Source organism: Poecilia reticulata, chromosome 7, assembly GCF_904066995.2.
Source record: "Poecilia reticulata chromosome 7, P_reticulata-male-v2, whole genome shotgun sequence".
NCBI lineage: Eukaryota > Metazoa > Chordata > Actinopteri > Cyprinodontiformes > Poeciliidae > Poecilia > Poecilia reticulata.
Window position 1 is genome coordinate 24,784,478 of NC_088836.1, and position 27,387 is coordinate 24,811,864.

General features: G+C 37.8%; 2 protein-coding genes and 2 long non-coding RNA genes across 12 annotated transcripts in view; 2 read left to right on the plus strand and 2 right to left on the minus strand.

The window, feature by feature from the left end:
- Positions 1 to 10,708, plus strand: part of ppp1r12b (protein phosphatase 1, regulatory subunit 12B) — a 31,979-nt gene extending 21,271 nt beyond the window's left edge. For 2 of the 5 annotated variants that reach the window (XM_081609142.1, XM_081609143.1), the window contains 7 exons: positions 1,339 to 1,355; positions 1,444 to 1,573; positions 2,520 to 2,624; positions 2,956 to 3,006; positions 3,127 to 3,177; positions 6,395 to 6,659; positions 9,436 to 10,708. In XM_081609142.1, the coding sequence (XP_081465268.1) occupies positions 1,339 to 1,355; positions 1,444 to 1,573; positions 2,520 to 2,624; positions 2,956 to 3,006; positions 3,127 to 3,177; positions 6,395 to 6,529 (489 nt within the window). In that variant the 3' untranslated portion in view covers positions 6,530 to 6,659; positions 9,436 to 10,708. Of the gene's footprint in view, positions 1 to 1,338; positions 1,356 to 1,443; positions 1,574 to 2,519; positions 2,625 to 2,955; positions 3,007 to 3,126; positions 3,178 to 3,900; positions 3,971 to 6,394; positions 6,660 to 9,435 lie in introns of all 5 variants that reach the window. The other 3 variants (XM_017305746.2, XM_017305747.2, XM_017305744.2) reach the window with 3 other exon arrangements.
- An 853-nt stretch (positions 10,709 to 11,561) lies between these two features.
- Positions 11,562 to 27,387, minus strand: part of LOC103467654 (synaptotagmin-2-like) — a 71,471-nt gene continuing 55,645 nt past the window's right edge. For all 5 annotated transcript variants that reach the window (XM_008414234.3, XM_008414236.3, XM_008414233.3 and 2 more), the window contains 4 exons: positions 21,212 to 21,379; positions 19,321 to 19,438; positions 18,868 to 19,001; positions 11,562 to 18,454 (listed from right to left, as the gene is read on the minus strand). In XM_008414234.3, coding sequence (XP_008412456.1) covers positions 18,239 to 18,454; positions 18,868 to 19,001; positions 19,321 to 19,438; positions 21,212 to 21,379 — 636 coding nt within the window. In that variant the 3' untranslated portion in view covers positions 11,562 to 18,238. The remainder of the gene's footprint in view (positions 18,455 to 18,867; positions 19,002 to 19,320; positions 19,439 to 21,211; positions 21,380 to 27,387) is intronic.
- Positions 22,306 to 23,977, plus strand: LOC145552272 (uncharacterized). The gene is made up of 2 exons (XR_014088259.1): positions 22,306 to 23,065; positions 23,752 to 23,977. It is a non-coding gene; the product is annotated as an uncharacterized LOC145552272 (long non-coding RNA).
- Positions 24,123 to 27,185, minus strand: LOC145552271 (uncharacterized). The gene is made up of 2 exons (XR_014088258.1): positions 25,912 to 27,185; positions 24,123 to 24,868 (listed from the first exon to the last, which is right to left on the minus strand). It is a non-coding gene; the product is annotated as an uncharacterized LOC145552271 (long non-coding RNA).

A 27,387-nucleotide genomic window follows, 5' to 3' on the forward strand; every position in this document is an offset into this window, starting at 1 on the left:
TTGTGATTTCTGACGCACAGAGGACAAGTTAAAGCCAGCTGTATTCAGGTGTTTTCTAAAGTGTTAGTATTTATGCACTTTTTCTTCACAATGCAACCATATCACTGGATTAAATGTGATATAGGAACACAAACCTGAAGTGAAAGAAAAATGACACACAACACAAATAAAACTTTAACTTTTGTGGCATAGAAATATATAGTTATTTACCCGACCCCATCTACTCTAATATCTCTAAATAAAATCCAGGGCAACAACACCACTATTAGTTTTGCTTTCAGCAAAAATGGCTTTAATGGAAATGGCCAAAACCAAACCAGAATTAAAGCAAAGTCATTAAAGCTCCCTTTCACATGCATTATGGGGCAATGAAAAAATGTGTATAAGAGTCAGAGATCAAAATTTTAATTTATAGACTATATTCAAAATGTGCATGGAGGAAACCAACAGTAACTATGAACTTCACCTGCATTGGCAGCATCATTCTGTGGAGATGGTTTTGTTCAGTAAGGAATGTAAAGATGGTCAGACTACACCCAAGCAGAAGCAAAGTTGCGTGTTGGAATGTTCAAGTCAAAGTTCAGACCTAACTCTAATTCACAGCCTGTGGTAGGACGTCACATTTGCTGCTCACAAACTCTCCTTCCCATCTATAACTGAGCTCAAGCTGTTTTGCAAAAGTGAGGAAAAAATAAAAATCCCAACTCTGTACTGCTGCACATAGATTATTGACATAAAATTCTATAAGAAAACATTGAATTCAAAGTTAAAGAGTCATGAATTTTTGCCAGGTGCTGTACAAATCTGCCACTTTACACAGATTGCCCCCCAATGCTCAAGCAAACACAAAATGTGGTCACAACAGTGAACTTGGCAGCCATGACAGGACTCCTGACAGCACAAACCTTCCAGGCCAGTTTGATATCTGCCAGTTGTTTGGGGTCAGTCGGCGGCCTGTCATACTTCACTCCTGATGTCATGATGTCATCTGTGTGCCGCTGTCACTGTGGAGGCAGCAGTTACCTAATTTAGAAAGCTCAACCAGGCTCAGGCGGCATGACGTGTGAAACATTTTAAAGACGTTTTGGGATTATATCTCTCTTCTGCACATTTCCTCCTGGTGCCATGGGCTCCTGAGCATGGAGTCAAAATTCGACTCTCAAACTTCCTTACTATTCTCCTTTTCTCTCAAATGGAAAATATTTATCTGCTGAGCCTTTGTTTAGTCCTATCAAACAAACAAATCTGGATCCACTTCAGAAATGTTTACACTGTGTTGTTCTCATGATGTGATTCTGACTGATCAAACTAACGTCTTTTTTTTTTTTGTTTTCCCAGCATGAAAGACTGTCGAGGTAAGGAAAAAAAAGAAAACTTTTATTTTTGTTCTTTTAATAACATACAGCTCCATTGTGTACTGAGATGGAGCTGTGTTGACTTCAGATACGATTCCACCGGCGAAAGCGCCACAGACAAACCTATGGGCCGCACCAGTTCGTACACGAGGAGAGAGACGAGGCTGGCGGCTCTGAATAAACAGGAGCAAGACTCCACTGCCAAAGACTATAAGAAGGTAGTAAGTAACCCAGGCCTGGGTTACAAACACATTTCTTCCCTTCAACTGACTCAATGCTGCTGCTTTGAACACAGCCTGACTGCCCACACCTTATATTAATGCCTTCATTTTTATAACCCTGTGAAATCTAATTGGACCTAAAAGGAATATTAAGAGCAGGCTTGCAATTATTGTGAGTTTTCTAAAATATTGTGCTCATGTAAGGTACATAGAATATGACGTATATGTTTAACGGGGCCATAAAGTAGCCTGGATCTCAAACTGACAGATGAGTTTTTGTATTTTGTCATGCTACAGCAATAAACCTTGAATTACAAGTAATGTAATTTTTGCCTCCCTTATTAAATGGCAGCGATATTCACTCTGAGCAGTTTCATCTGGATCTGAATTTTCATTTCCTTACTTCCTTCCGTCCTGCACATTTTCTGCTCAACTTTGTTAAAACTGAGTGTTGAGGAACTTTTGATCCAGTAATCCAGTACTTCTTGTTTCATTGATTTAATTTCTTAATCACGCTTCAGAATGTGAAAGACAAAGCAAACAAGCCAAAGCAAGGAAGTCAGACCTAGAAATTGCTCGTAGAAATTGATATATTACAATTTCCACTTGTATAAACAAGGTTAGAACAATTTTTAAATAGCTAAAAAATCCTGTAACTGCAACGAACAAGGTTGAACAAGAACCCCAGTTTATATTGCCACTATGCATACAGAGGAGGCTGGTAAGGGAAGTAAATATACTTGTAAACTTCACTGTTTGAAAACTGCAGCATTTTGTTTTCTGCTTTAGATTATTTTAAAATGTCTATATTTTTTTCAAATCTGTCTTTTGTTATGTTTATTCCGCCCCCCTCCCTTTTTTTTGTCTGTTCAGCTGAATTTGTGTTTCAGTACAAAAGTGATCCAAAGTTTAATAGCATGTAATCTGTTTCTTTTTGTTTTAGATGTACACAGAAGCTTTGCAAGAAAATGAAAGGCTCAAGTCCAGACTTCAGGACAGCAAACAAGAGTTGGTGAAGATTCGCTCTCAACTGGAGAGAGTTGCTCAGGTACCAATCTTTCAATTTCAAAAAGAATTTGAGAAGACACGTCAGGAAATGGAAACCAAATTGAAATGGAAAATGGGAAAAAAAAACAAACTTATTTCCCAATAATACCAAAGTCATGACTGTGAGACTAACTGGTCACTCTTTCTTCGTGGTTATCTGTCCTGCGGTGAACTGGCATCATGTCCAGGGTCTGTCATGCTTCTAGAAATAGGCATCCTGCAGCTCTGCAAGGGCACGCCGGTGTAGACAATACCGATGGATGGATGGAACTTTCTTACAACTCTGATTGATTAAGCCAAAATTCTTTAACATTTGCTTTTCTAACATACAGAGGCAGGACAGAATGTCCGAGCGATCCACCGTTCTTGAAACAGAGAAAAGGGTGAGTAACTCATGCCATTTAAATTCATTATGAAATATCACTAAATGAGTGAACATCCTGATGTTTTTATGGCTTCCCCTCCTTCAACATCCCTGTATTTAATTTCTTTATGACTTCCAGGAAAAACAAGCGCTGGAGAAAAGAGTCACCGACATGGAGGAGGAAATAAAGGTCAGTCCTTGCATCAGTAAATGTTGTGCACCCACCCTGGGATTATATGGCAATCATTTTGTCTCAGACACATGCTGGGCTTCATTTCTCTCATTGATGTTTTCTCCGAAATCCTTAACTAACTAACAGTCCCTGACAGTACACAGCTCAAGCAAAGCTGCTTCCACTGCTGCTAAAGACTGCCTGTAAATAGTTTTCCCAGAGCGGACTGCACATATAGCCCTCCTTAGACTCTGTGGTCGGCCAGGTGGGTTCGAAGTCAAGGGGAGGAGAAGGTTAATGCTCCAGGCTCATTAGCCACACTGTTATGCTGGGCTACTTTCTGCCTTGTGTTGCAGCTCCCCTGCTCCAATTCTCCCACTGTCGGGGTGAACATTGTGACCTAGTTCCATCCGAATACCAAAATGCGTCCAATTGCAAAAGGCCTTCTTTTGTGAGACATTCCAGAGTGCATTCTGCCTGACACAGAAACGCAGGCGACAGCAGCAGGCAACTTTCAAGCCTGAGTGTACACAGACAAAGGATTTGAATTTGCACTTGAAATCAAATACGTTTTACGTGCTATTAAACTTTGAATCACTTTTTCTGTTAAGCTATAAATATTTAAAGTCATGGCTTAGATGTGAGAAAAATCAAACGTGAGCAAAGAACGGTAGAAATGTAGCAAAGAGCAGTCTGAGATGGAATGATGTTTTATCCACGTGTCATCCTGGTTCCCCCCAGCAGACTCCCCCACTGCGCTTCCGCTGTGGGTACCAGCCCTGAGAAGGGGCTTTCTCAGGGAGGGGGGATGGTGAGTGCTCGCCCTGATGTTGATGAGTGATCAAAACCCACCCTTCACCTCACACGGTCTGCTTTTGCCAGGGATTGGGGCATGCACACACACGCGCACACACACACACACACACACACACACACTTCACTGTTTGAGCTTCACAACTTTTGCTCTGAAGCACCTCAGTCAAGCCGCTCTAGTTTGCACCTCTGCCACAGCTATTTGTTCGCACCGAGCGAGATGCAAGTCTTCCAACACAAGGGGGAACTGTTCAGTTTCAGTACGCAGCCCTTAAAAGTAGCATCTCCAACTTGTTCGTAGAGGTGCAACTTAACAAATCAGAATATCACTGTAAGCACGTATTTCTGTGCATTTTGATGATTGTGGCAGTTTGTGCAGAAGTGTTAAAGAAGCCTGAGTTGCTTTAATAGTGTCTTCCAACTCATCTGCATTTTTTGGCTGTGGTGCCTCTCATCCTTCTCTCTGTACTTTTTAGCTTCTCTACGATGTTAAAGTCAGGCGAGTTTGCTGGCCAGTCAACTACAGTTTTATAATGCTCATTTAACCAGGTGTTGGTGCTTTTGGCAGTGTGGATAGAAGCAGTTCCCTGCGTTTTGACTTGATAGAACCCAGTAGACCTGCAACAGCACATAACATAGCTCCCCGAATGATCATTGGCTGTGGATACTATACACCGAGCCTGAAGCAGCTTGGATCCATTTCCTTTCTTCCCTCAGAGCCTGCTGGGACCATGATTTCCAAATAAAATGCAGAATTTATTTCCATCTGAGAAGAGGTTAACTACTGAGGTGTCTGGTTCAAAAGAGATTTAAATAAAGAAATGTAACAGCTATAACCCAAAGCTGTTGCTCAGGCACCATTAGGACCACAGTTTTGTTTTTTACTGAACTTTGTATCACTATGCTTGGATAAAATACTCCATAGGCAGCCAGATTCTTTCGCAGTAATGATTTGTTACTTAACCTCTTGGACAGCCCACTTGGAGGACTGTGATCAGAAGTCTTTCCCATGACGGTGAAGGTCATAAAAGCACATTTTTATTGTAAAAAAGATTTTTGTTTGGTTTTATGTTATGTTTTTATTACTAATCAGAAAATTGTGTTTTTTGGTTTTCATTAGCTGTCAGCCATAATTATTGAAATAAACAAAAATAAATGTGAAATACAAATAAACTTGCAGAGTTTTAGCTTTTGTATAGGCGAACTGCCTACCAGCTTTAATGGTGGATATTCTTACTGATATTAAGTCTGTGCAGCTTAAAACATAAACAAAACAACATTCATTAGCATTAGTTGCCAGTCAGTGTCCAAATTCATGAGGCTGCTATGCTCCTTGCCAGTACTGACCAACACATTTTTATCTTCTTTATTTTTTGTTCCAAGCTCTAAAAGTGAAAGAGTTTCAACTCTGGTTATTCCTACTTTACAAAACAAAAACGTTCCCGTGTCTTTAACCTCTTGCAGAAAACCTAAATTATTTTTGACATAATCAGAAGAATCTGTGGAACCTGAGAGTCTTGTTCTTGCTTACTCAGAATCAAAGGTCTGAATTAGAACAGGATGAATAAGGGATGCTGGTCATTACATATTCTCACCTCATTCTGACTTTTTCCTCCTGTTTTGCCAAGGACTTGGAAAGCTGGCCAAAAGCTGAAATGGTTTGTTCTAATGCCAGGAGAACATTATATGCTTGAGCTGTTAAGCTCTAAAACCAGACTGTTTTGAATTAGGTTTATGAGTCTGTTTGGGTGTTATTTGAAGTAGTTGGGGCTTTAATGTAAACGTATAAAAAATGTATTTTATATTTACAACAAATGTGTTTCTGGGTGGCCTGGGATTCTTTTTTTTTTTTTTTTGTAACTTGTCTGGGGATCACATGATGAAATCGATATCAATTTGTCAGAGTGAGCGTTGTAGATTTCCATTGACTCCATCTGTCTCACTTGCGTGGTTTGCCCACGGGCGCAGCGTCAAACCGTAGACATTTCTTTCAAACCGCATTGAGGTTAACCTCAAGAAACCAGGCCAACAATAAAGAGGGAGATGATTCATTTCACTGCTGATTAGTTTTAATCACTGAACTCTTGTTCAGTGAATAAAACTGAACAAGAGTGTGTTTTCTGAATTTTACTGAGCAATGATTTAAGGTCAGTTTTAAACAGTACATGTCTCATCATTTCTCTTGCATATTTTAGCTTTTCTACACTTTTTTCAAATGATCCCTCGTGTGTAAATATTTGTTCTTGTTAGTTTTTTGTTTTTTAAGTAAGTTCTGTAGCTGAGCTGACCTCATTTCCTCTGTGTACGCATGCTTGTATGAGTGGACATGGACCCTGTCGCTGTCCGTGTTTCTTTCTGCTTTTTGCTTCCCGCCTGCTTTCTCTGCTTGCTCCTCTCTACATCTCTCTCCCCATGTACGCAGGCTTTCCCTGCCCTGGCCCAGGTCCAGGCTTTGCGGAGAATCAACGAGTGTCTCCTGGCTGAGAACAGAGCCATGCTGCGTGTCCTCACCCGCCTCTCTGAAACGGCCTCCATGCCGGAGACAGAGGACCTCTGATCCTTGGGATTGTCTGGCCTTAATTTCCTCCCTGCTGTCCCCCTTCCTGCGCCGTTTAACTTTTACACTTCTCTTTCCTTCTGGAGCTGTCACAGCTTCCGCCTCTCCTCTTCTGCTGTCCTCCCCTCAGGCAGGTCCCGTCCCCTTTGGATGATTGCTGTTTTGCATGCTTGCTTTTTCACCCGGTCTTTTTTTATACTTTCTGCCACATTTGTTATTAACATGAGTATATTTACATTCATGCTAATTTAAAATGACTAAAACAAAATGTTCTCCCTGTTGCTTGTGTAAAGGGAGCAATACGACTGGTCTGGATACGGACCAGTTGTATACAAATACAAGCTTGAAGAGCATGTGTTGATGTTTGCAGGATATGTTTGATTGGGAGTCTAATCAATACAAGCATTGCATTGTATTTGGCTTTCCTCAATTTTGCACATCACTGTAATGGACATACATTTTTTTTAATGTAAATTACAACTTAGGTTAAAAGGCTGTAATTTATAGGAAAGCTTCACATCACGCACTCATTCATTATCATCAGTGGGTTGCTGGGTTGATAATGATAATGATAGCCTTTAAACACCAATACACTTATTTGAAGCTGTAATCTTCTCCTCAGGGCGCGTCTGCTTGACAAGAAGGAACAACCCATGAGCAGCATTGAGCAAAGACAGACTGAACATATAAGAACTAGATTCAGGCTGTAGCACTTTTGTGCCCAGAGCTTAGATCCTGAACAAGGAAGTTCACAAAAGGTTTTATCTAACAAAAGAACAAATGGCACATACAGCTGGCAAAAGGCCATCATTTCATTGGTGTTGAGGTGGGTACATACCTTGCTGATAATTTTATATTCTTCAGTTAGTTTATATTGGAACAACATGGAAATTTAACTGGATGTTATATTTACACTCTTACTTTTCTACCTGATAGTTTCTTTGACTATGTGCAGTTGACATTTTGCTGTATGAACTGCACACAAGTTTACTAATCACATTGATCCATCTAAAGTTGGCTGTTTGGAAAACATTTAACACTTGGCATTCTTTTACCGCACTTTGACTTTTTTGTGGTTGTAACAAGATCCTTGTCTTGAGCCTGCAATGTGTTAAGGACAAAGCTCTCCAAATTAACCTGACCTTATATGAAAATATAATTGCCCCCTTGTTTGATCATAGAAAAACCTCTTAATAGCCACATATTTAGGAAAGGTGAGTTTTGCTTCACTGGGCACATCCAGGAAGTTGATGCCAGACCTGTATAATCAATAAATGATTGAACTAGAAGCTGTCAAATAACATGTCTTTGACACTCCAGCAAACCACAGTGAAAACCAAAACAAGTAGAGAAACATGGAGCAGCGTTGAACTGTGACAGGAGGGATTTGTTGCTCCAAGACAGAACTAGTGACTCATTCAGCAAGTCCCTAAAAAACCCCGAACAACATCTAAAGCACCGCAGGCCTCACTTACCTCGTTTGAGGTCAGTGTTCATGAGTCGACAAAAACAAAGAGACTGAACAAAAACAAAAAAAAATACATCCATGGGAGAGTTCCAGGCCCAAAACCACTGTGTTTACCCAAAAACAACACTAAGGTTCACCTCGCATTTGCCAAAAATCAGTGTGCCGGACGATTCTGAAAGTAGAATATTTCTCCAAAGGTTATGGGGCAAGTATTCTGTATTGTGCATATTAAGACAAAAGTATTAACAGAAACATAGCGATGGTATCAGATAGCTTTCCTTTGGAACAATCAATTCTTCTCCCCACTAAAATAATCCGAAAGAAAACTTCTGTCCTTCAGTCTGTGTGAACTGATGGTCAGTTGCTCTGCAGTTACAGGACCTGACACTGATGCAAACCACACCGGCAGGTCCAACTCAGAAAAACTGGGGGAAAAAAATGGTTGCGAGGTACGCTTGTCAAATTCTGTACTTAAGTCTAATAGATATTTTGTAGTATATGAAACTGAACCTCAAAATTCTGCAATGATTTCAACACAGCAATGTTGAAAACTCACTGACAGCTAATACAGTTGCTTAATTGTCTCAAAAGGTGGCACAGCCAGTTATTAGGTTTAGGGGGGAAATTACTTTATCACAAAGCATTTTTCTGAAATTAAACTATCATTTAAAAGTTCAATTTTGTATTTATTCAAGGTTTAAGTAAGTATTAAAAAAACTGAATCCAGCTTTAAGGGGGTAAATACTTTCCATGGCACTCCACAGGTGTGTCCAGTGGTAGTGTTGCCCTCAGGGTGGACAGATCAGCTCATTATATATATTAATAAATATGTGTGTATATGCACATATATACATGCATGTATATATGTAGAATGTCTTTATTTTGGGGGGGGGGGGTTGCCTTTATGTCTTGATTGGAGATGACTTAACATGCTCTTGTATGAACTGAACGTGGTTCTCTGGGGCGGACAGAGGGGTACCCAGCCCCTCCGGCCCCTCGCTGTTTTCAGATATGTGTCGTGTTTCATGATCAAAGGATTGTTATTTGTCTCCTGTAAGGGGAATATATTCTGAAGAGTTGATGTTTTTAGTCAAAGTTCCTCATCAGACTAAGATTTAGAAACTTGAGCTTTTCTCACTTTTGTTAACGAGTATCTCATACATCGTCTCTCTGCATACTGCTGTCACACTTCTCACTGCATGATCATCTTCTAAGCATGCTGTCATACCTACTCTCAGATTTTGGTGAAACCTTTGGCCCACTTGTTAATACTGCTAGAGCGTTTCTTATTGCATTTGAAACAGTGGCGAATTGGCCATTGCAATACTTGACGCTTTATATTGCAAACGTCTTCAGTAGCTACTAATATTAGCTTCCAAATATGCACAAGGTAAACGGGCATTTTCTAATTTTGTGTCTTTCCTTTTCCTTTCTGCAGGTCCTAACAGAACTCAAGTCAGACAACCAGAGGCTAAAGGATGAGAACGGAGCTCTCATTCGAGTAATCAGCAAACTATCAAAGTGAAAAGATGTCTGAAGCTTTTGTTCTCGTGCTCCAACCTTCATTCAGCAGTTTAATTATTCACAAGGTTCCATGTTTTACCTCCTCTATGAGTTATTGATAGGCCACCTTTGAAGCTCTTGTAGACATAGATCTTGAGCAGACTCACTTCAGTTTTCTCACCTTATAATTATTTTCTTATAATACATAGTATATATTATTTATAGTAGATGGTATGTTTCACATCCACAAACAAGGGAACAGGTGCACTATTTGGACTGCAGTGACTCTGAAAACTTAGAAATGCATTTGAACTTTTCCCATAGTGTGTGATATCACACTGATTCTTCACTTCTGTTTATACTCTTTGCAACACATGGTTTTAATAATACTTAAATAGTCTATAAGATTTGATAATTTTACTGGAACATACCAATGGACTTGAGAATACATTCTTTATAGTATATTAGATTTTTCTCACAAATAAGAGTGATGCCTGAAAGATAAAACTTTGTGGTTATAGGTTCTGGTTGATATTGTTTGATGCATCATCCGGATGAAGGAAAGTTCAGTGGCCTGCAAATGTTGAATTTACATTTATATCTTCAGCACAAAAAAAAAGAAATCATCTTATGAGTCACAAAAATATTTTGTTTTCACCAGAATACATAAACACCCCTGAATCGGATATGTTTATTAAAATCCATATATATCATATTGAAAAAACTAAAGACTAAGGAGGTATTTCTGTACATAAAGAAGAAAGACTGATTTAAATGTATTTATTAATAAAAATATATATATATTTTATTTGTACTCTGTGTTCACATTTGATGCTTTGGATGAACACATTTTTGTTTGGAGTGGGCTGCAGGAGAGGGGGTTGATGTGATGGCTGTCCTTGATTGAAATAGTAAAAAAGGAATTTTAAAACCATGACATTCTAAAACTAAAAACAAAATCATTGCCCAAGAAAATGTTTCTGAATTGCCAAGCAACTGTTTAAATTTTTAGTCTTAAACTCCATCCCATTTTCATTAAAATTGTAATTTTTTTATCAGAATTGTCACATCTTTAACTGTAAGTTACCAGATTGTCTACAGCAGTGGTTTCAAGTTTCCAAGAGAAATTCACAACATCTAGACTCGGGGGATGAGTTGGATTGCTATGTAACCGACCGTCACAGGAAATAAAAAACATTGCAAAGCTATTTGCTTGTGTAATATCTCTGACGGCTATATTGACTGAAGTTGTGTTTTTCAAAGTCTATGCACACACACTGGTTTGTATTATCGACTTCCATTCATTTTACTAACTGCATTTATAAATAACCCAGACAATTTTCCTAACCCTAACCTTTACTAGTATCTTTCTAACCCCAGCTTTAAACAAAACCTACTTTACACATTATCACTAAACCTAACACCTAACCCTAAACCACCATATTTGGACTGGGCTTTGGTCTGCCACATTTACTAACGACCTTCAGGTTAGTAAATATGGCAGAAATGGTCTGAATATTATTTCTAAACAACTACACACATTATACACTCTTTGGTTTTTCTTCCTTGTTCAATGCTAGGCTAATGTGCTTTTTGTAAAAGTGCATACTCCCTAAGAACAGAGAAAATTGTTCTTTTATTCTGGGCTAAGAACAAAGTTTGTTCTTGCTGGGACTTTTCGAACTTGATTAGAACTACTGGAAAGAACCAACTGGGTTGTATAGCATGTCAGTATAGGAGCCACGCCCACTTCCAGTTTCGGACCGCACAAGATCTGTCACACACCACACAAGAAAAAAGGATCTGCTGCGAATACGTAATAAGAACAGATTGGATAGGATGTACAGTTTTCTTCAACGTTGATGGGGGGAGATGGTCAGAGTTAATAGTAGCATAGAAGGAGCTGTGTTGCTCCTGCCTGAGGTAAATCCACGACTTTAAAAGGGTTAAAAGTGACTGATACTGATAGCTTGGTATGGAATAGCGTAACCAAAGGAAACATCTAAAGATCAAGTGCCTTTGTGAGATGAAACATACTGCATAGTAAACACATACAACTCATGGTTATTAAAAGGCCTTTATTTCCTATTTGTTTTTACAGAACTGGCAACACATAAGATAAATTTGTAATAAGTTATTTGGTTCCCTTGATAACTTCAGAAGGATCCCCAACGTATGTCCACATAAGGGTCGAGAGGAGTTTGTGAGCAACGTTTGTGTCCAGTCAAAGGCTAAAGCATGCGATCCACAGTAGGCACAAGTACTGACATGAACACGCGCACCACAACACTAGACACGAAGAAACACAGCTAGGGGACGTAACCTGACTGTCCTCCGATGCTTTAAAAGAGGATGAAGAGAAGAAGGTGAAGCTGGGAAAACAAATGAGTCTCGAGAAAACAGCTGCATGATGGAACAGAGGTGGAGAACTGAGTGCTCAAGGGGGGAGGTCGGTACGGCCCTGCATGTTTGACAGTATACAGTATGTCCATGTTGTTAACATGAAGGCCGGTGGTTCCTTATGCTCTGCAAAAGCAGATTCAGGCTCCTATTCACCTCGATGACAGTGACGGAATCGGCTACACAGAAACCAGACAAGGACACAAGCAGAAAGCAAATGAGGAGAGAGCATGGAGACGCATCTGTGCCGTCGTTTCAAACACAGCTCCACTTTCTACATCAGGGATACACAGAATAAAAAAAATAAACAACAAAAGTGATTGCGCCTATGCACAGAGAGAGCAAGAAGAAATACAGCAACTGACAAGAGAACCAGCATGTTTCAAAGCAGCGCCTTTACCCGCTGCAGGTCTCGACATCACGTTTCGACTGTCAAATGGACTGAATTTTGCACAGTTTCCCTTTTTAAATCCCAGTGTTTGTTTAAAAAAAAAAACAAGACAGAAACAAATCACACATGTGTGAACGGTGTTCTAAAACTGTCTTTGCCCAGCTGAAGCAGGGCGACTGCAGATGCATTTGTAGACAAGTACATGCACTCGGCAATCAGGGAAACAGATCACTAGCCATTTTTAAACCATAAAGCTTTTATTTTTACCGTGTTACTCATACATAAAAAAATAACAATATGCATGCAGACTTGTACTGAGAGTAGCATAATCTAACTCTGTGATTTTAAGCAATGTTTTGGACATTTTATGATTCCACATACACAAGAACACAATCACAGCTCACCAGTCTCAGTCCACCATATCGTCTGAGGATCTTGTGTATGTGTGATGACCCAGGTTTTAAAAGGAAACAAAGACTTTTGTAAATGCACCATGAATGTACCTTTGCAATTTTATTTATTTATTTATTTTTTATATTTGGTGCTTTCCTATTGTAGTTTCTCCTGTGATATCGGCTGTGCAGAGTTAAACTGTGGAGATAAATGCTGGCAGGCGTAATCAGGTGGTGGCAGTATTTCTAAAACACACTGAAACCTGCTCTCAGTGCATCATTTGGTCACAGTCATTGGCATTGATGGGACAGTGATTGTTGCTGTATTGCGTTAAGAGAATGTGGAGCATCAGTTTTATGCAGCACATTGAAGATTGTTGTCATGACGGACGTGGCAGTTCAATTTAGGAAACTGCAGCAACTTACATCAAACAAAAACATTTAAAAAAATGCTTCAACATTTTGGAAAATATGGGCTTGTTTGCTTTCTTGCCAAAAGTTAAGGGAGAGTTGAAGCCACTTTCTCACGTAATCTAGATGAAATGTTCAAATGTTTGCTACCAGCACAGGTCGGCAACATTCAATCCAAAAGAGCAACTTTTTTCTTTCTCTGTAAAATGAAATTTGCCTAGAGGTGTAAAATTTTGTTGACCCGTTAAAAATATACAATTTCCTACGTAAATTGTACCATTATCATAAATATAAACAAGCTAAATCAATTATTTCTCACTTAGATCTTAAAACGGGGAATAATTCTATATTATTCAAAATAAATGAATACATGTTTAAACCTGGCTTTACTTTTCTATTAATTTTCTTTAGTTGTTGTGAAAGGGACAAAAACCCTTAAATGTTCCAGATTACGTTTCAGGTAAAGTGTAAAACATTTTTATTACATTTTTACTTTCTTCTCCAGCATTCTTCTTTTTTTTACTTTCTCTGAAAAAGAATGAGGTAAAACTATTGTTTTAAATCTATTTGGCTTTACTGCAAAAGACTAAACATAAGTTGTATCCTGTAACGTTAAAATGCCTGAAATAAACATGTTTAATGTCTCAGGTAAAAAAAAAAAAAAAAAAGGTTTATTGCTGATTGTTTTGTGGATATGGTTTTACACACCAAAAGCCATTTTATGAACCTGTAAGCTTTTCTGACTGAGCAACATCAGCATATGCCGATGTGTGAGGTTGTCATTTATACATAACTCAGGGCAAGAAAGCAAGTTGTAGAGTTGTAGACACAAGTCTGAAAAATAAACATATGCATAGTTCTGTGGGAGGGATTCAGCCTTAAATTTTAGGTTTGATTTTTTTTTTTCTTTCAATTTATTCATTCTTGCTGAGCAGTTGATTTAAAAAAAGAACAAATACTGTTGCTAATAGCCTCTAAAATAATGCAGAGGTTCACTATTATTATTATTATTATTATTTGATTGTATGAGTTCTTTTTCTCAAACTGGGAGAACAGAAACTAGCAGCTTGACCCAGTTTGCGTCACAAATTGCACTCAGCCCTAAAATAGAACACACTCTCACACATATAGTTTTAGCCTTATTACTCAGAATTCAATGTCATAATTGTAAATATTATTTATTTATGCTAATCAAACATGACCAAACACAATCCTGTAAAATCACCAACCAACAATGACACCAGCCACTCAAAAAAATAAATAAATAAATAAAATAAAAAATACACTTGCTCTCCTGAATTGGCAGCTGTTCTCCACGCTCACACAGACAGCAGAATGGTTTTCTCCCTCTGGTTGAACAAAGACTTTAGAAAAGGAATGTGAGAAGGAACATTATTCATGGAAAAATGAAGACGTCAGATTTGTTGTTCCCTCACAAATAAACTCTAGCTGTTCAGCAGAGCTCTAAAGAGTTAGTGCTTGAGTTTTATGGCTTTTAGTTGTTTTCATCTTATTAATTTATTTTGCTTACAAGTACACCCATTGTATAGTAACAGAGTAAAAGAGACACAATCTGTAACATGTATCAGGTCAGTCAAACAGAAAGAGGGAAAATAATCTTCTGATTAAAAATGATAGCAACAGTAATAAAGGGGAGAGAGAGAGAGAGAGAGAGAGAGAGAGAGAGAGAGAGAGAGAGAGAGAGAGAGAGAGAGAGAGAGAGAGAGGACTCCAAGTCATTTGTGTTCAGTGGAAAAGGGCTTATTCACAGTTTGGCCCTGGAAATGCATCCTAAGGTAGGATATGGTCCGTATGACTTTAGTCTTGGCTAGTGCTGGCATAAATAACTCCTAGAATCAATTTCATACATTGTTTTTCCAAATAAGCTATTCCAGAATAACATCAAGTTTAATCTGCATTACTTACTTAAAAATAAGAGAGAAAGAAATAGTCCTGCAGACTTGGAGATCCCCTGGTTGAAATAAAATATAACAATTTTCTAATTAAAAAAATAAATAAAATAGAAACTGTAGCATAATTAACAATCGCTAATATTTTTAAAAGGTACAGTAATGAAATAAATGGCAAATAAATGGTGCCAAAAAAAAAAATCTGAGCACAAGGAATTTACATAGCAAGCATGCGGCTACATTTTTCTTCCTACATGAACTCACACACAGCACTGGACGACACACTTGCTTAAGAGTTTTCAGGCGTGGAAAGATTCCTATTTGTAATAGTACTCTAATATTTGCATGACATTCTCTCCAATGACCCTCATGGAAAATAAATACACACTTTGTTCTATTTAGAAAATATACAGTGCATTTTTTTTTTCAGTTTGCTGTGTTATTAAAATGGCAAATGACACCCATTTAACGTACACAAGTTATTTTTGCGTCGTCTCTAAAACATGCTCTTATGTACAGTAGTTCTTATAAACATGCAGTACCAACGTGTATGAACTATGTATATAGGCAAAACTACACACCAATGAGTTGCTTGATTGCTTCCATGTTGCCTTTTTCTTTAGTGTTGCTTTAAAAACAAAGAATTGTGCAAGATGACAAACAGAAATTTGGTTTTGATTGTTCTATATATATATAAATATCTAAAAAAAAAAAAAAAGAAAGAAAAAGAAAGAAAAAAACAGAAATTTCACACCCCAAAAAAATGCAATCAAATGTTTGTACCTGCATTTGCTATACAGAAAGCTAACTGGAAGTTTTCTTGTGAAAAAGCATAGTGGGCTCCAAATACTCACCAAACCTAATAAGCATTTAACTGATTTTATTCACGGGTGATGAGCTCTAGGAGTGCGTTGTTTGTTGCAAGTTTTCGTTCAAAAAATTTCTCTCAGAATCTAAACGTACAAATATAAAGAGCCAAATGATCTCAGAGATATTTGTAACTGCTTACAATTGTAAATATGTTTCTTGATCAATAAGATGATGAATGGTGATCTTTCCCTTTTAGTTACGGCAAATATTTTCATTGTTTTTGCAGAAACACATTTTTAAATTGAAAGAGGAAATAGCTGCGTGATAGGTGAATTGGACAGGAATGTGTAGAGAGCGTTTCCTGAAGTGTCATTTCAGTGTCACTGGATGAACGATATCAGTCAAAAATGTGGCCATAAAAGCTCAATAGCAGCTTTTTAAAACATTTATAGTTCATATATAAAGTTAATAATTTGACATCACATTGATTATTCAGTCTAAGTGGAGTTGTCCACCTGAGCAGACTAACTGAAATCACATTTTGAGAGATGTTATGTGTGAAACGGTCGAAATTAGTCCAAAAAATCAGTTACAGTTACCTGGAACCGACTTTGGCTCTCTATACTGCACTGTGTCACTGTGGGAAGAGAGGACAAAGCAGCACTGAACTCAATGTGTTTCTTTTCCCTTCCATTCGCAAGACAAGACTCGTCTGTGTGTGCCACAGAAATGATCAATTTCATCACGCTATATCACTCAGGAGAAGAAAAACACACGCTAAGAACAGCGTCGGGACAGAACAATACTTGCTAGTGCAATTCACAATCGACAGTTTGGTAAGCTGTGCATAAAATACACATGGATCAGTGCGATTTCTTCCAGACTTTTTGCAGTTAAGTGAAATAATTGTAATCCAAACAATTCAAAACACACACACACACACACAAACATATATAAGCTGAGGCCAAAGTAAGCAGAAGCAAAAGCAACAAAATGAATCTCCCTAAATTGTTAAAGCTCTGACTTCTGAACGTATGTACACAAAACGTTAGGAATTAAAGTGCTTAAGGAATAAAAGTGTTTGAAGTTAAAATAAATGATTAAGTACAAGAAAAAATAAGTAGAACAAAAAAAAAGGAAAGGAAGAGAACAACACCTCTAACTGGAAGGCGTCCCTGGTAGTTGAAAATTGCTTATTTTGTTACTTGGAAGGCTTGTCTCCTTTATGACTGTAAGACGGTTATAGGGATTCCTTTGAAGTAAAAACCCTTGTGTCAAGTCCATGACTAATGGCAGTAACACTGAACAAGTGATATACAGAATCAGAGATGTCGGGAGGGGAACGTCGAGGGCTGTAGGCAGTAATCGACACCTTGTAAATATAATGTCAGCTGTGGTTGGGATCAGTCTCTCTTTTTGTAGCCGCTCTGGTATTTCCAAACTTTTTTGTAGTACGGATGACAGACGTTGCTTTTTTTTTTTTTCTTTTTTTTTTAACACAATTTAAAATACACAAGCACACGTTTTTTTTTTGTTTTTTGTTTTGCAAATTATCTGTCATACCCTCCATATAACTCAATAAACTGTGGTTTTACTAACTTCAGTCATAAGCCTAAGGTCAGCAGAATTCTTACAATTTTAGTGTAACATATTGTTTTTTCTCATCACGCTGTATAACTGCTAACAATAAGAACCCGTTTAGAAAAAAAAGGCATGGAGTTTTTCCTCTCAGTTCTCCTGAGACGATGGGCGGAAGGGTAACTAATCCAAAAAGGCAGTGTTTGTGGGCAACTGGATCTAATCCCTACTTTGCTACCCAACTCTAGGAATGTACTTCCAACTAACAGAATCATCTAGGATGATAACTGGCAGGTGTGGGATATGGTGCACAAAACACCTACGGAATGGACCTGCTTGTGTTGTTTCTCTATCATATGGCAGTATAAAGCATTTTATTGTTAAGCACTATTCTAAGCAAACTTTGTCACTAAAGGGAAAAAGGGTGAGAAGTAGAATATGAATGAATGTACGTGTCATCCCTCTAAATCACTAGATTCCCAAATAACACTCCTCTTATAGTCTACTCTGTAAGCTTAATAATGGAACCACAACTCCGATATAAAAATAGATCTAAAACAAAAATGACTGAGTATTTGTCCATCCTGCAACTTGTCTTCTTTTCTTAGTGACATGACTTAATATAATATGATTTTTTTTTTTAAACTACATTTTCCATCATGTCAAATAGTTTCTATGGATCTTTTAAAATGATGGCTGTGGGACAGAAATGTGCTGGAAGGAGCAGATTTGGGTGTTCTTCTGGAATATACATTGATATGTGGGACTTGCGTGAAACAACTGGATATGCAAAGGTAGGAAAGTGTGGGGGCGGGTGGTGGGAGTTTGTTTTTTTTTTTCTTAATTTTACTTCTTGGCAGTCAGCGCTGCTAGGGCGGCATCCACCTCTTCTTCTGGCTGCAGCGGATGCCACTGGGCAATCGGGCGGCGGGGGTTGGCCAGCATGTCGGACCAGTGTTTCAGCCCAGCCCCCGTGGACTTGCTTCCCACCCAAATCTTCCCGATGGCATCGTTCTTGCCGATCTTGTCATAATCTAGCACTGTGATGACGGCGTGGATTTTCTGAGGAAACAGGGAGAGAGCATTACAACCTGGTTCAGAGTACAGTGAAGGCCACAGGATCGTCAGGACTGGAGATGTTGTGCTGGTTTAATTTTCCGTGGTGTTATCCCAGAGTTTTGTGTTTAGCAGTTTCTCTCGTCATAATTTTTACGGCATCACCACAAACAGCATCGTGAAGACGAGGGAGCACACCACACAGGTCCGAAATAAAGTTATGAAGAAACTGTTAAGTTATGAAACAATATCTACATATTTCAACTTTAAAGTAGCTTCCTTCAACAACATTTTTTTTCCTTCAGACTGGAACATCTCTCTATAATATTAAGTTAAGTACTATTTACATTTCTGAAAAGAACTAAAATAAAAAAATACAAAATAAAATACTGTAATTAAGACATGCTCCTTATCCATACCTGCATTTGCTCAAGAGGAATCTCAAAGCTGAAGGACTCGTTGTAGTAAGGATTCAGAGTATTCTTCTTTACTGTCGTCTTCTTCTTCTTCAGCCTCTTTCCATTTTGCAGCAGGTTAATTTTTACGTAGGGATCTGACAAAACAGACACAGGACTGAATCACGACATGAGGACGAGAAACCTCTGTGCTCATGCAAATCTGGGTTGCAGTACTCTATTACGCCAACAGATGGCGCCACTTCTAACGCAAGACAGAGTGAAGAATGGGTGAGCACTGCAGCGGCAGCACGTGAGCAAGAGCGGCACAAAATTGATGGCTGGGCTTGAAGTCACGTTCTTTAGCATTCCGCAGTCTCAGAGCAAGGAGACGGCCCTTTTACTCAGGACTGTGCCGTGATATGGGGTCAAGTGTGAAGCAAAACTGAACAGCTGTGTTTATATAAACTAGCCCACCTGACAGTCCTCCCACATCCATTTTCTTTAGGTTCTTAGCCTCCAAGATGCAGATGGTGAGTTTGCCAGCAGTCGGGACGTAACGTAAAGAGATGCAGATATCACCAAGCTTCTCTGGCTGTGAGAAGGAGCAAAGAAAGCAGAATGTTGAGGACGATAAAGTGATAAATTAGACAAAGAGCTTCACCTACAACATATAAAGACTTTAAGTATTTTTTTTTTCTTTCAAAGACATGCAGTTTGGTTTTACTTCTTTAGACTGAAATTGCTGTAGAGAAAATGTTCCATTTTAATATGTTTCTGGGGGAGCAGTTTCTTGGATTAAAGTGGTTTCCTCATATTTTCATCACAGTGACAGCTCCACATAACAAGCTGCACAGTTAATCAGTGAGCAGTGTAGCATAACAGACATGTTGCCTAAATTACAGAAGAGAATTTGTGTGTTGGTTTTTTTAAAGTCTAAACAGCAAATCACAGTTTATAAACAATGAAAAAATGTCAGGTAATATTTCTAAAAAATCCCATCTACTTCATAGAACCTCATCAGAAGCTGACAGACATTCATAATTAGCATTATTGTCATAAATCTTGACCTTAAGTGGTGCATTTTGAGCTGTTATTTGTTATTTTGGGTGCAATATTGTGTCACCATTCCACCCAGGAAAAAAATAATTTAATTTTAAAGTCTAAATTTCATACAGAAGTTTGAATTGTGTTCACATTTTTACTAATGAAGACCAACTCAAAACTACAATTTCAAATATTGGTTCAAAATATCACACTCAGGTTTTATCAAATTGATCCAAACTGTCAGTTTTAATAGCCAGATGTTAGTCAGGATGTTTAGGAACAACTAAGATCCACCAAGACTGAAGCCTGTCATAGACTAGAACAACAGTGTCAAGGTCCGACAGGGAAGTGAGTTTTATATCAGCATGAAATTGGAGGCTGTCACCCAATAAAAATGTACCTTGTCCTTTGAAAACACCTTCAAGAAATATGTTGCAGCTTCCTATTTGGTCAAACCAAATAAGAAGAGTTGAGAAACAGATTTAGCCAGAATGAAAAGGATCATTTTTGGAGGAGTTAAAATGAGTTTTTGAACCTAAGAACTTTGCACATGGTTAAGTAGCCATGTAGGCTTCATGTTGCTGCCAGTGATACTGGCACACAGCTCACAATAGGGGGAAAAATAATGAAAGGGAACAATCCTCAAGTTGTTTAACTTCACCACAAAGTAAAAACTGGATGGATGAAATTTGGGCATAGTGGCATGTTCCTGCAGGTCAGTGACTCCAACTACATTCCTAAATGGATAAAGCAGGCTAACACGAGAATCTGGACTGAACCTGGCATAAACTCCACTAAACATTAATGGAATAAGCTTAAATGTCTGTGCTAGGAAGGCAGCCAATTAAATTCTATTTGCTATTTCTGACAGGAAGAGTGCTTAAATATTTGCAGTGGTCCATAATTATACCAGAAACTTACTGATGACTGAAAGGAGGGAGAAGGTTGATGGTAACTGGGTAATGGAAATTTCACTAATGTTGATGTTATACAGTACATCAACATTGGGCTGAACCTTTGCAGCCCATTGTGTGCTGCATAAAAATTCCACCCTGAAAATAGAAATCAGAATGTCCTGGAAAAGATATTCTGAAATTGCAATGTTTTTGTCACTTATTTCAGAACGTGAAGCTCATAAGTTATTTAGATTTAATGCATAATTTGCTTGACAGTCTCCTCGAGGCAGTTGCTGGTGTTACACAATAAATATGTAACATTTTTATAATACTCTCATTCTGTGAGCAGTACTTGGTTATTCAAAATTGGGAGTAAAAAAATTACAGTAAGTTTATTGCTTGAGTACCGACAGAGCAGACCTTACCTCTTCTTGGTCAGCACTGTCGAGGTCTCTCCACTCTTCGATTGGTTTTGCAAGGTCCAGCGTGTTCATGGGTATCTTAATCTCTCCAATGATGTCGTGTTTGGAGAAGCGGTCAAAGTCATAGACGGCCATCACCAGAGTCTTCCCTCCCATTTCAGTGAACGGGATCTGAAAACGACCAGCGAGTCTAACTTTAGTTGTTGAAATAGCTGAGGACATCAGTCAGAACGATGTGTCTCCCCCCCTCTACATTTCATGGGTTGCATTTTTAATAAGAACACTTCCTCCTCTAACGCCCTTATTAAGTCTGGCTCACGTTCACTTAACAAAGCTCTACCAATAAACCAATAGTTTGTATATTTGTTTTCACTATCCACACTTTCAGTTATGTCGATTAGATGAAAGCATCAACTTAATGCAGTTCATTTTTACGTACATGAGTGTAGCTTTTTCGGTACACAATAAATTATACACAAATCTGACCTTTTGACGGATTAAATGTATTTAGCTTTATGCAAGCTGCCTCAGTAGGACTTATGGAGAGCCATTTCAGCCAAAATTAAATAAATAAATAAATGGGTGAAATAAATAAAAAATGAGTAAAATAAATCAAAAAATGAAGAAAATGAGTGAAATAAATAAATAATTTGTTAAATAAATAATTCAGCTTTTTCATTAACCCATTTTTTCATTTATTTATTTTTCATATTATCAATTTCTCAATTTCCCTTTTTTCATTAATCTATTTTTCATTTACCCACTTTTCATTAATCTATTTTTCATTTAACCATTTTTAATTTAGCTTTTTCATTAACCCCATTTTTCATTTCTTTATTTTCACATTATCAATTTCCCAATTTCTCTTTTTCATTTATCTATTTTTATTTATCCCTTTATCCATTTACCCATTTTTCATTAATTTATTTTTCAATTAACCACTTTTCAATTTCCCTTTTTATTAACCCAATTTTTTCATTTATTTATTTTTCCGATTATCAATTTCTCTATTTCTCTTTTCATTAATCTATTTTCATTAATCTATTTTTCATTTGTCCATTTTTTCATTTATCCCTTTATCTATTTACCCATTTTCATTAATCTATTTTTTAATTTAAACATTTTTTGATTTCCTTTTTCCATTAACCCGATTTTCTATTTCCCAGTTTCATTAATCAATTTCTCATATATCCCTTTTTATTTACCCAATTTTCTTTTATCTATTTTTCATTCAACATTTGTTTGAAAAATCTTTACTTTTCCCATTTTCCAATTCCCCTTATTCATTTAGTATTTCCTTATTTTCTTATTTATCACATTCTATTTCCCCGCAAAACTTAGGGAAAAATAAATGCAAATGAGGAGAGGCACGTCATCAGGCTACAACTTCCCCAATTGGTTGGTTAGCGTCACACCCATACTTTGCTTCAAGAAAGATGGCGACCTACTAACGGGTTATCAATAAGCTGAAGCTCATTAACTTCATTAGAAAATAGTGTTATTACTCCTGACTTTAGTTCTCGTGTGGCCGCTCAGACAGAACGTGTTTCAGTTGGCGGCTCTCATGGACTCAGAGCTTCACCGTCGGGAGTTTTTATAGTTTGAACGAAGCGGCCGCTGAAGTTGGCTTACGATTGAAGGTTCGGGACACCTTCGTAGCTACCAGCTGTGATCCAACTATAAGGAGCAACTTTACTGTACATCGTAAGTGAACTGCAATATCCAGAGGAAGCTCTACGGAGCATCGAGCTGAAAGAATGAGAGTGGAGAGCCTTGGAGATCTGCATCGGAGGCCATCTTTCAGACATGAACCGCTGCTGTCCGTCCAGGATCCTCCGGTTGCCCAGACGTTACACGGTAAGCTACTAACGCTGATGTTTGTCTTCCAACTACAGTCATATTTAATCAATAGGGCTCAATTACGATCGCGGGAGTTTTTGAGTTGATCTCGGCAGTAGGTGACAAGCTGAACGTCTCCAGGATGTTGAGACCAGCACGTCCTCTGATCCAATACATCTTATTAAGGATAAAATCAACAAAACGTGTTCAAATTAATGGCCCAACAGGTTGATTAAAGACAGTAAAAAGGTAGGAGTGGTTTCGAGTCGATCGCCTTGTTTTACCTTTGTAAACAGACAACCTGAATACAGTGACCTTTAGTGAGGGTACAGAATGGAGAATGGATAAAAGCTGAACTCCTGCTACAATCTTTGCCTCTTGGTTACATCCCTGAGGTGTGCCAAGTGTGGCCCACATGCATATGCACTGTTGAAAATGAGAAGCTGACATTCACAAATGACATTGAAATAAATTCTAGTCCAACTTCTGGTTTGTTGCTATTCCTCTGGATCCTGTTGGAGGAAAAATATCCCAACTTCACAAGATGTGGCTTTAACCTAACTCCTGTCAGTCTGAAGCTTCTCATATTTGGGTCATCAAACCAAAGTTCAGATCTACCATAACTGGTTCCATCGCCACCAGGTCAAAAGTACAGCTTTTTGGCGCAGCACATTCATTAATGTTTCCATCATGTATGTTTTCAGATGCAGACCATCCTGCAGGCCTCTGGTCTCAGTGTTTCCCTTCAGACTCCCAGTGGGCTCACAGCTTCAGGATGACCAGAGACCTTCAGCTTTCTGGAGCAGGAACACTCGGCCAAATGCACTGGTGACACATTCATTTAAAAAAAATTGGCTGTTCTTATACCATTGATATGCATGAACCGTCTGTATTTTACTGTTTTGAATAAACAAACTGATTATTATGAAATCTGTGTTCCTTCTAATATGTGAAGTTCTAATTTAATCAAATCTCATGTTTTCACGTCCCAGAGACAATAAAATGATTGTTTGTTTGTGGCTTAAAATAAACGAAACAATCTTAATAGAACAAAGCTACAAAAATAGAATACAGATTGAAAGTTTTGGACCTGTTTTATTTTTTGGTTTCATTACACTGAAGATTCTTCAACATGAAGCTAAACAGTGAGTGGAGTACCTTGTATGTATGACAACGTAGAAATGAACAAACATGACATATTGGGTTCTTAATAGCAACCCTAGCAGTTATTTTACACAGCTTGGTTTATTGAATAATGATTGTGTTCATTTACGGACGCCTTCAATTGTAAATCTGCAATCTGAAGTATCAATGAAATAGTTTAACCAGTCAGTCCTCAGGTCGTCTGCCCTGCATGTTTCAGGCCTCAGTAAATGTCTGATGGATGAGCTAATGCTATCGTTTGTATCAGGGGCTCTGGAACAAACACTTTAAAATGTTAATGTCCTGTATAACAGAGTGATATAGACAAATGTTTTCATCTCACTGTCATTTCCACTCTATAGCTGAAGTTCATCACATTTCTGGATGTTCTGTGTTTCAGTTAAATTGAAGTTAGCAGGTTTTTAATCAGGGCCACAGCACCCTGTGTGTGTTGGGTTTAAGAAAAGAGGCTGCTCTGTTTGAGCACCAGCATTCATTTTTCCTCTGATGTTTGGGTGAACTCTTCTCTGTGGAGGTCGGCCGTCTCTCTGCTTCTTCCTGAAGGAGACCCATCAGGAGTTCTGGTGCTGCTCACAGTGCAGACGGTTCTCCTCACTGTTCGTCGTGTCAGCCCTGGTCCCTCTCAGCCAGGATCTCCAGTCATTCTGTTCCTTCACCCTTGAATAAACATAACAGAATATGTTCTGGGTGTTATGATTCATTTGTTAATTGAAACAATGTTTAGTATCAAAATAAGATTAATTTATTTCCTTAACAGTTCCTTCTCCTATTCCCTCAGAAGGGCAGAGTTTAGGAGTGACTAATTACATTTACTTAAATATAGTTGAGTAACTTTTTGAAACTCAAATGAACTTTTAGGAATACTCTTACTATGCTGAACTTTTTACTTTTACTCAAGTCATTTTATTATGAAGCATCACTATTATTTAAACTAATTTTTCATTTTGTCTTTAAAATACCAAAATTTCCACTGAACTTAATATTTTCGGCCTTCTAATTGTGTATTTTTTTTAGATATGAAATAATTGATAACTTGATTAGTTACTCAGTACTGATCAACTTTTTACCAAATGCTTCTTTACTCTTGTGTAATTTCTTATTCAGCTACGATTTACTTTGAGTAAAAACATGTTGAAGTGCTACTGTTATTCCTGGAGGATAAATTGTGGGTCCTCTGTCCACCTCTAAGGAACAGTAACCACATGTTGAGGCACACGTTGACCAAAAACAGGCAAACTAAGGTGGGCAAGATATACATACAAAGAAATACTTAAATTAATAGTCATATTTACTTTATATGCATGTGGGCCACACTTGGCACACCTCAGGGATGTAACCAAGAGGCAAAGATTGTAGCAGGAGTTCAGCTTTTATCCATTCTCCATTCTGTACCCTCACTAAAGGTCACTGTATTCCGGTTGTCTGTTTACAAAGGTAAAACAAGGCGATCGACTCGAAACCACTCCTACCTTTTTACTGTCTTTAATCAACCTGTTGGGCCATTAATTTGAACACGTTTTGTTGATTTTATCCTTAATAAGATGTATTGGATCAGAGGACGTGCTGGTCTCAACATCCTGGAGACGTTCAGCTTGTCACCTACTGCCGAGATCAACTCAAAAACTCCCGCGATCGTAATTGAGCCCTATTGATTAAATATGACTGTAGTTGGAAAACAAACATCAGCGTTAGTAGCTTACCGTGCAACGTCTGGGCAACCGGAGGATCCTGGACGGACAGCAGCGGTGCATGTCTGAAAGATGGCCTCCGATGCAGATCTCCAAGGCTCTCCACTCTCATTCTTTCAGCTCGATGCTCCGTAGAGCTTCCTCTGGATATTGCAGTTCACTTACGATGTACAGTAAAGTTGCTCCTTATAGTTGGATCACAGCTGGTAGCTACGAAGGTGTCCCGAACCTTCAATCGTAAGCCAACTTCAGCGGCCGCTTCGTTCAAACTATAAAAACTCCCGACGGTGAAGCTCTGAGTCCATGAGAGCCGCCAACTGAAACACGTTCTGTCTGAGCGGCCACACGAGAACTAAAGTCAGGAGTAATAACACTATTTTCTAATGAAGTTAATGAGCTTCAGCCTATTGATAACCCGTTAGTAGGTCGCCATCTTTCTTGAAGCAAAGTATGGGTATGACGCTAACCAACCAATTGGGGAAGTTGTAGCCTGATGACGTGCCTCTCCTCATTTGCATTTATTTTTTCCCTAAGTTTTGCGGGGAAATAGAATGTGATAAATAAGAAAATAAGGAAATACTAAATGAATAAGGGGAATTGGAAAATGGGAAAAGTAAAGATTTTTCAAACAAATGTTGAATGAAAAATAGATAAAAGAAAATTGGGTAAATAAAAAAGGGATATATGAGAAATTGATTAATGAAACTGGGAAATAGAAAATCGGGTTAATGGAAAAAGGAAATCAAAAAATGTTTAAATTAAAAAATAGATTAATGAAAAATGGGTAAATAGATAAAGGGATAAATGAAAAAATGGACAAATGAAAAATAGATTAATGAAAAATAGATTAATGAAAAAGAGAAATAGAGAAATTGATAATCGGAAAAATAAATAAATGAAAAAATTGGGTTAATAAAAAGGGAAATTGAAAAGTGGTTAATTGAAAAATAAATTAATGAAAAATGGGTAAATGGATAAAGGGATAAATAAAAAATAGATAAATGAAAAAGAGAAATTGGGAAATTGATAATGTGAAAAATAAAGAAATGAAAAATGGGGTTAATGAAAAAGCTAAATTAAAAAATGGTTAAATGAAAAATAGATTAATGAAAAGTGGGTAAATGAAAAATAGATTAATGAAAAAAGGGAAATTGAGAAATTGATAATATGAAAAATAAATAAATGAAAAAATGGGTTAATGAAAAAGCTGAATTATTTATTTAACAAATTATTTATTTATTTCACTCATTTTCTTCATTTTTTGATTTATTTTATTCATTTTTTATTTATTTCACCCATTTATTTATTTATTTAATTTTGGCTGAAATGGCTCTCCATAAGGACTGTCTGACTTTGACAAGCTACTAAAACAGTTGAATTGTTTTGTATGAAGCTGTCAGCAGACAAGGTGCACCAGAGGTGGGCCCCTCCTTTAATATGATTCCCCTTCAGACTCTCCTTTGTAAGACACATTCAATATGTCTGCTT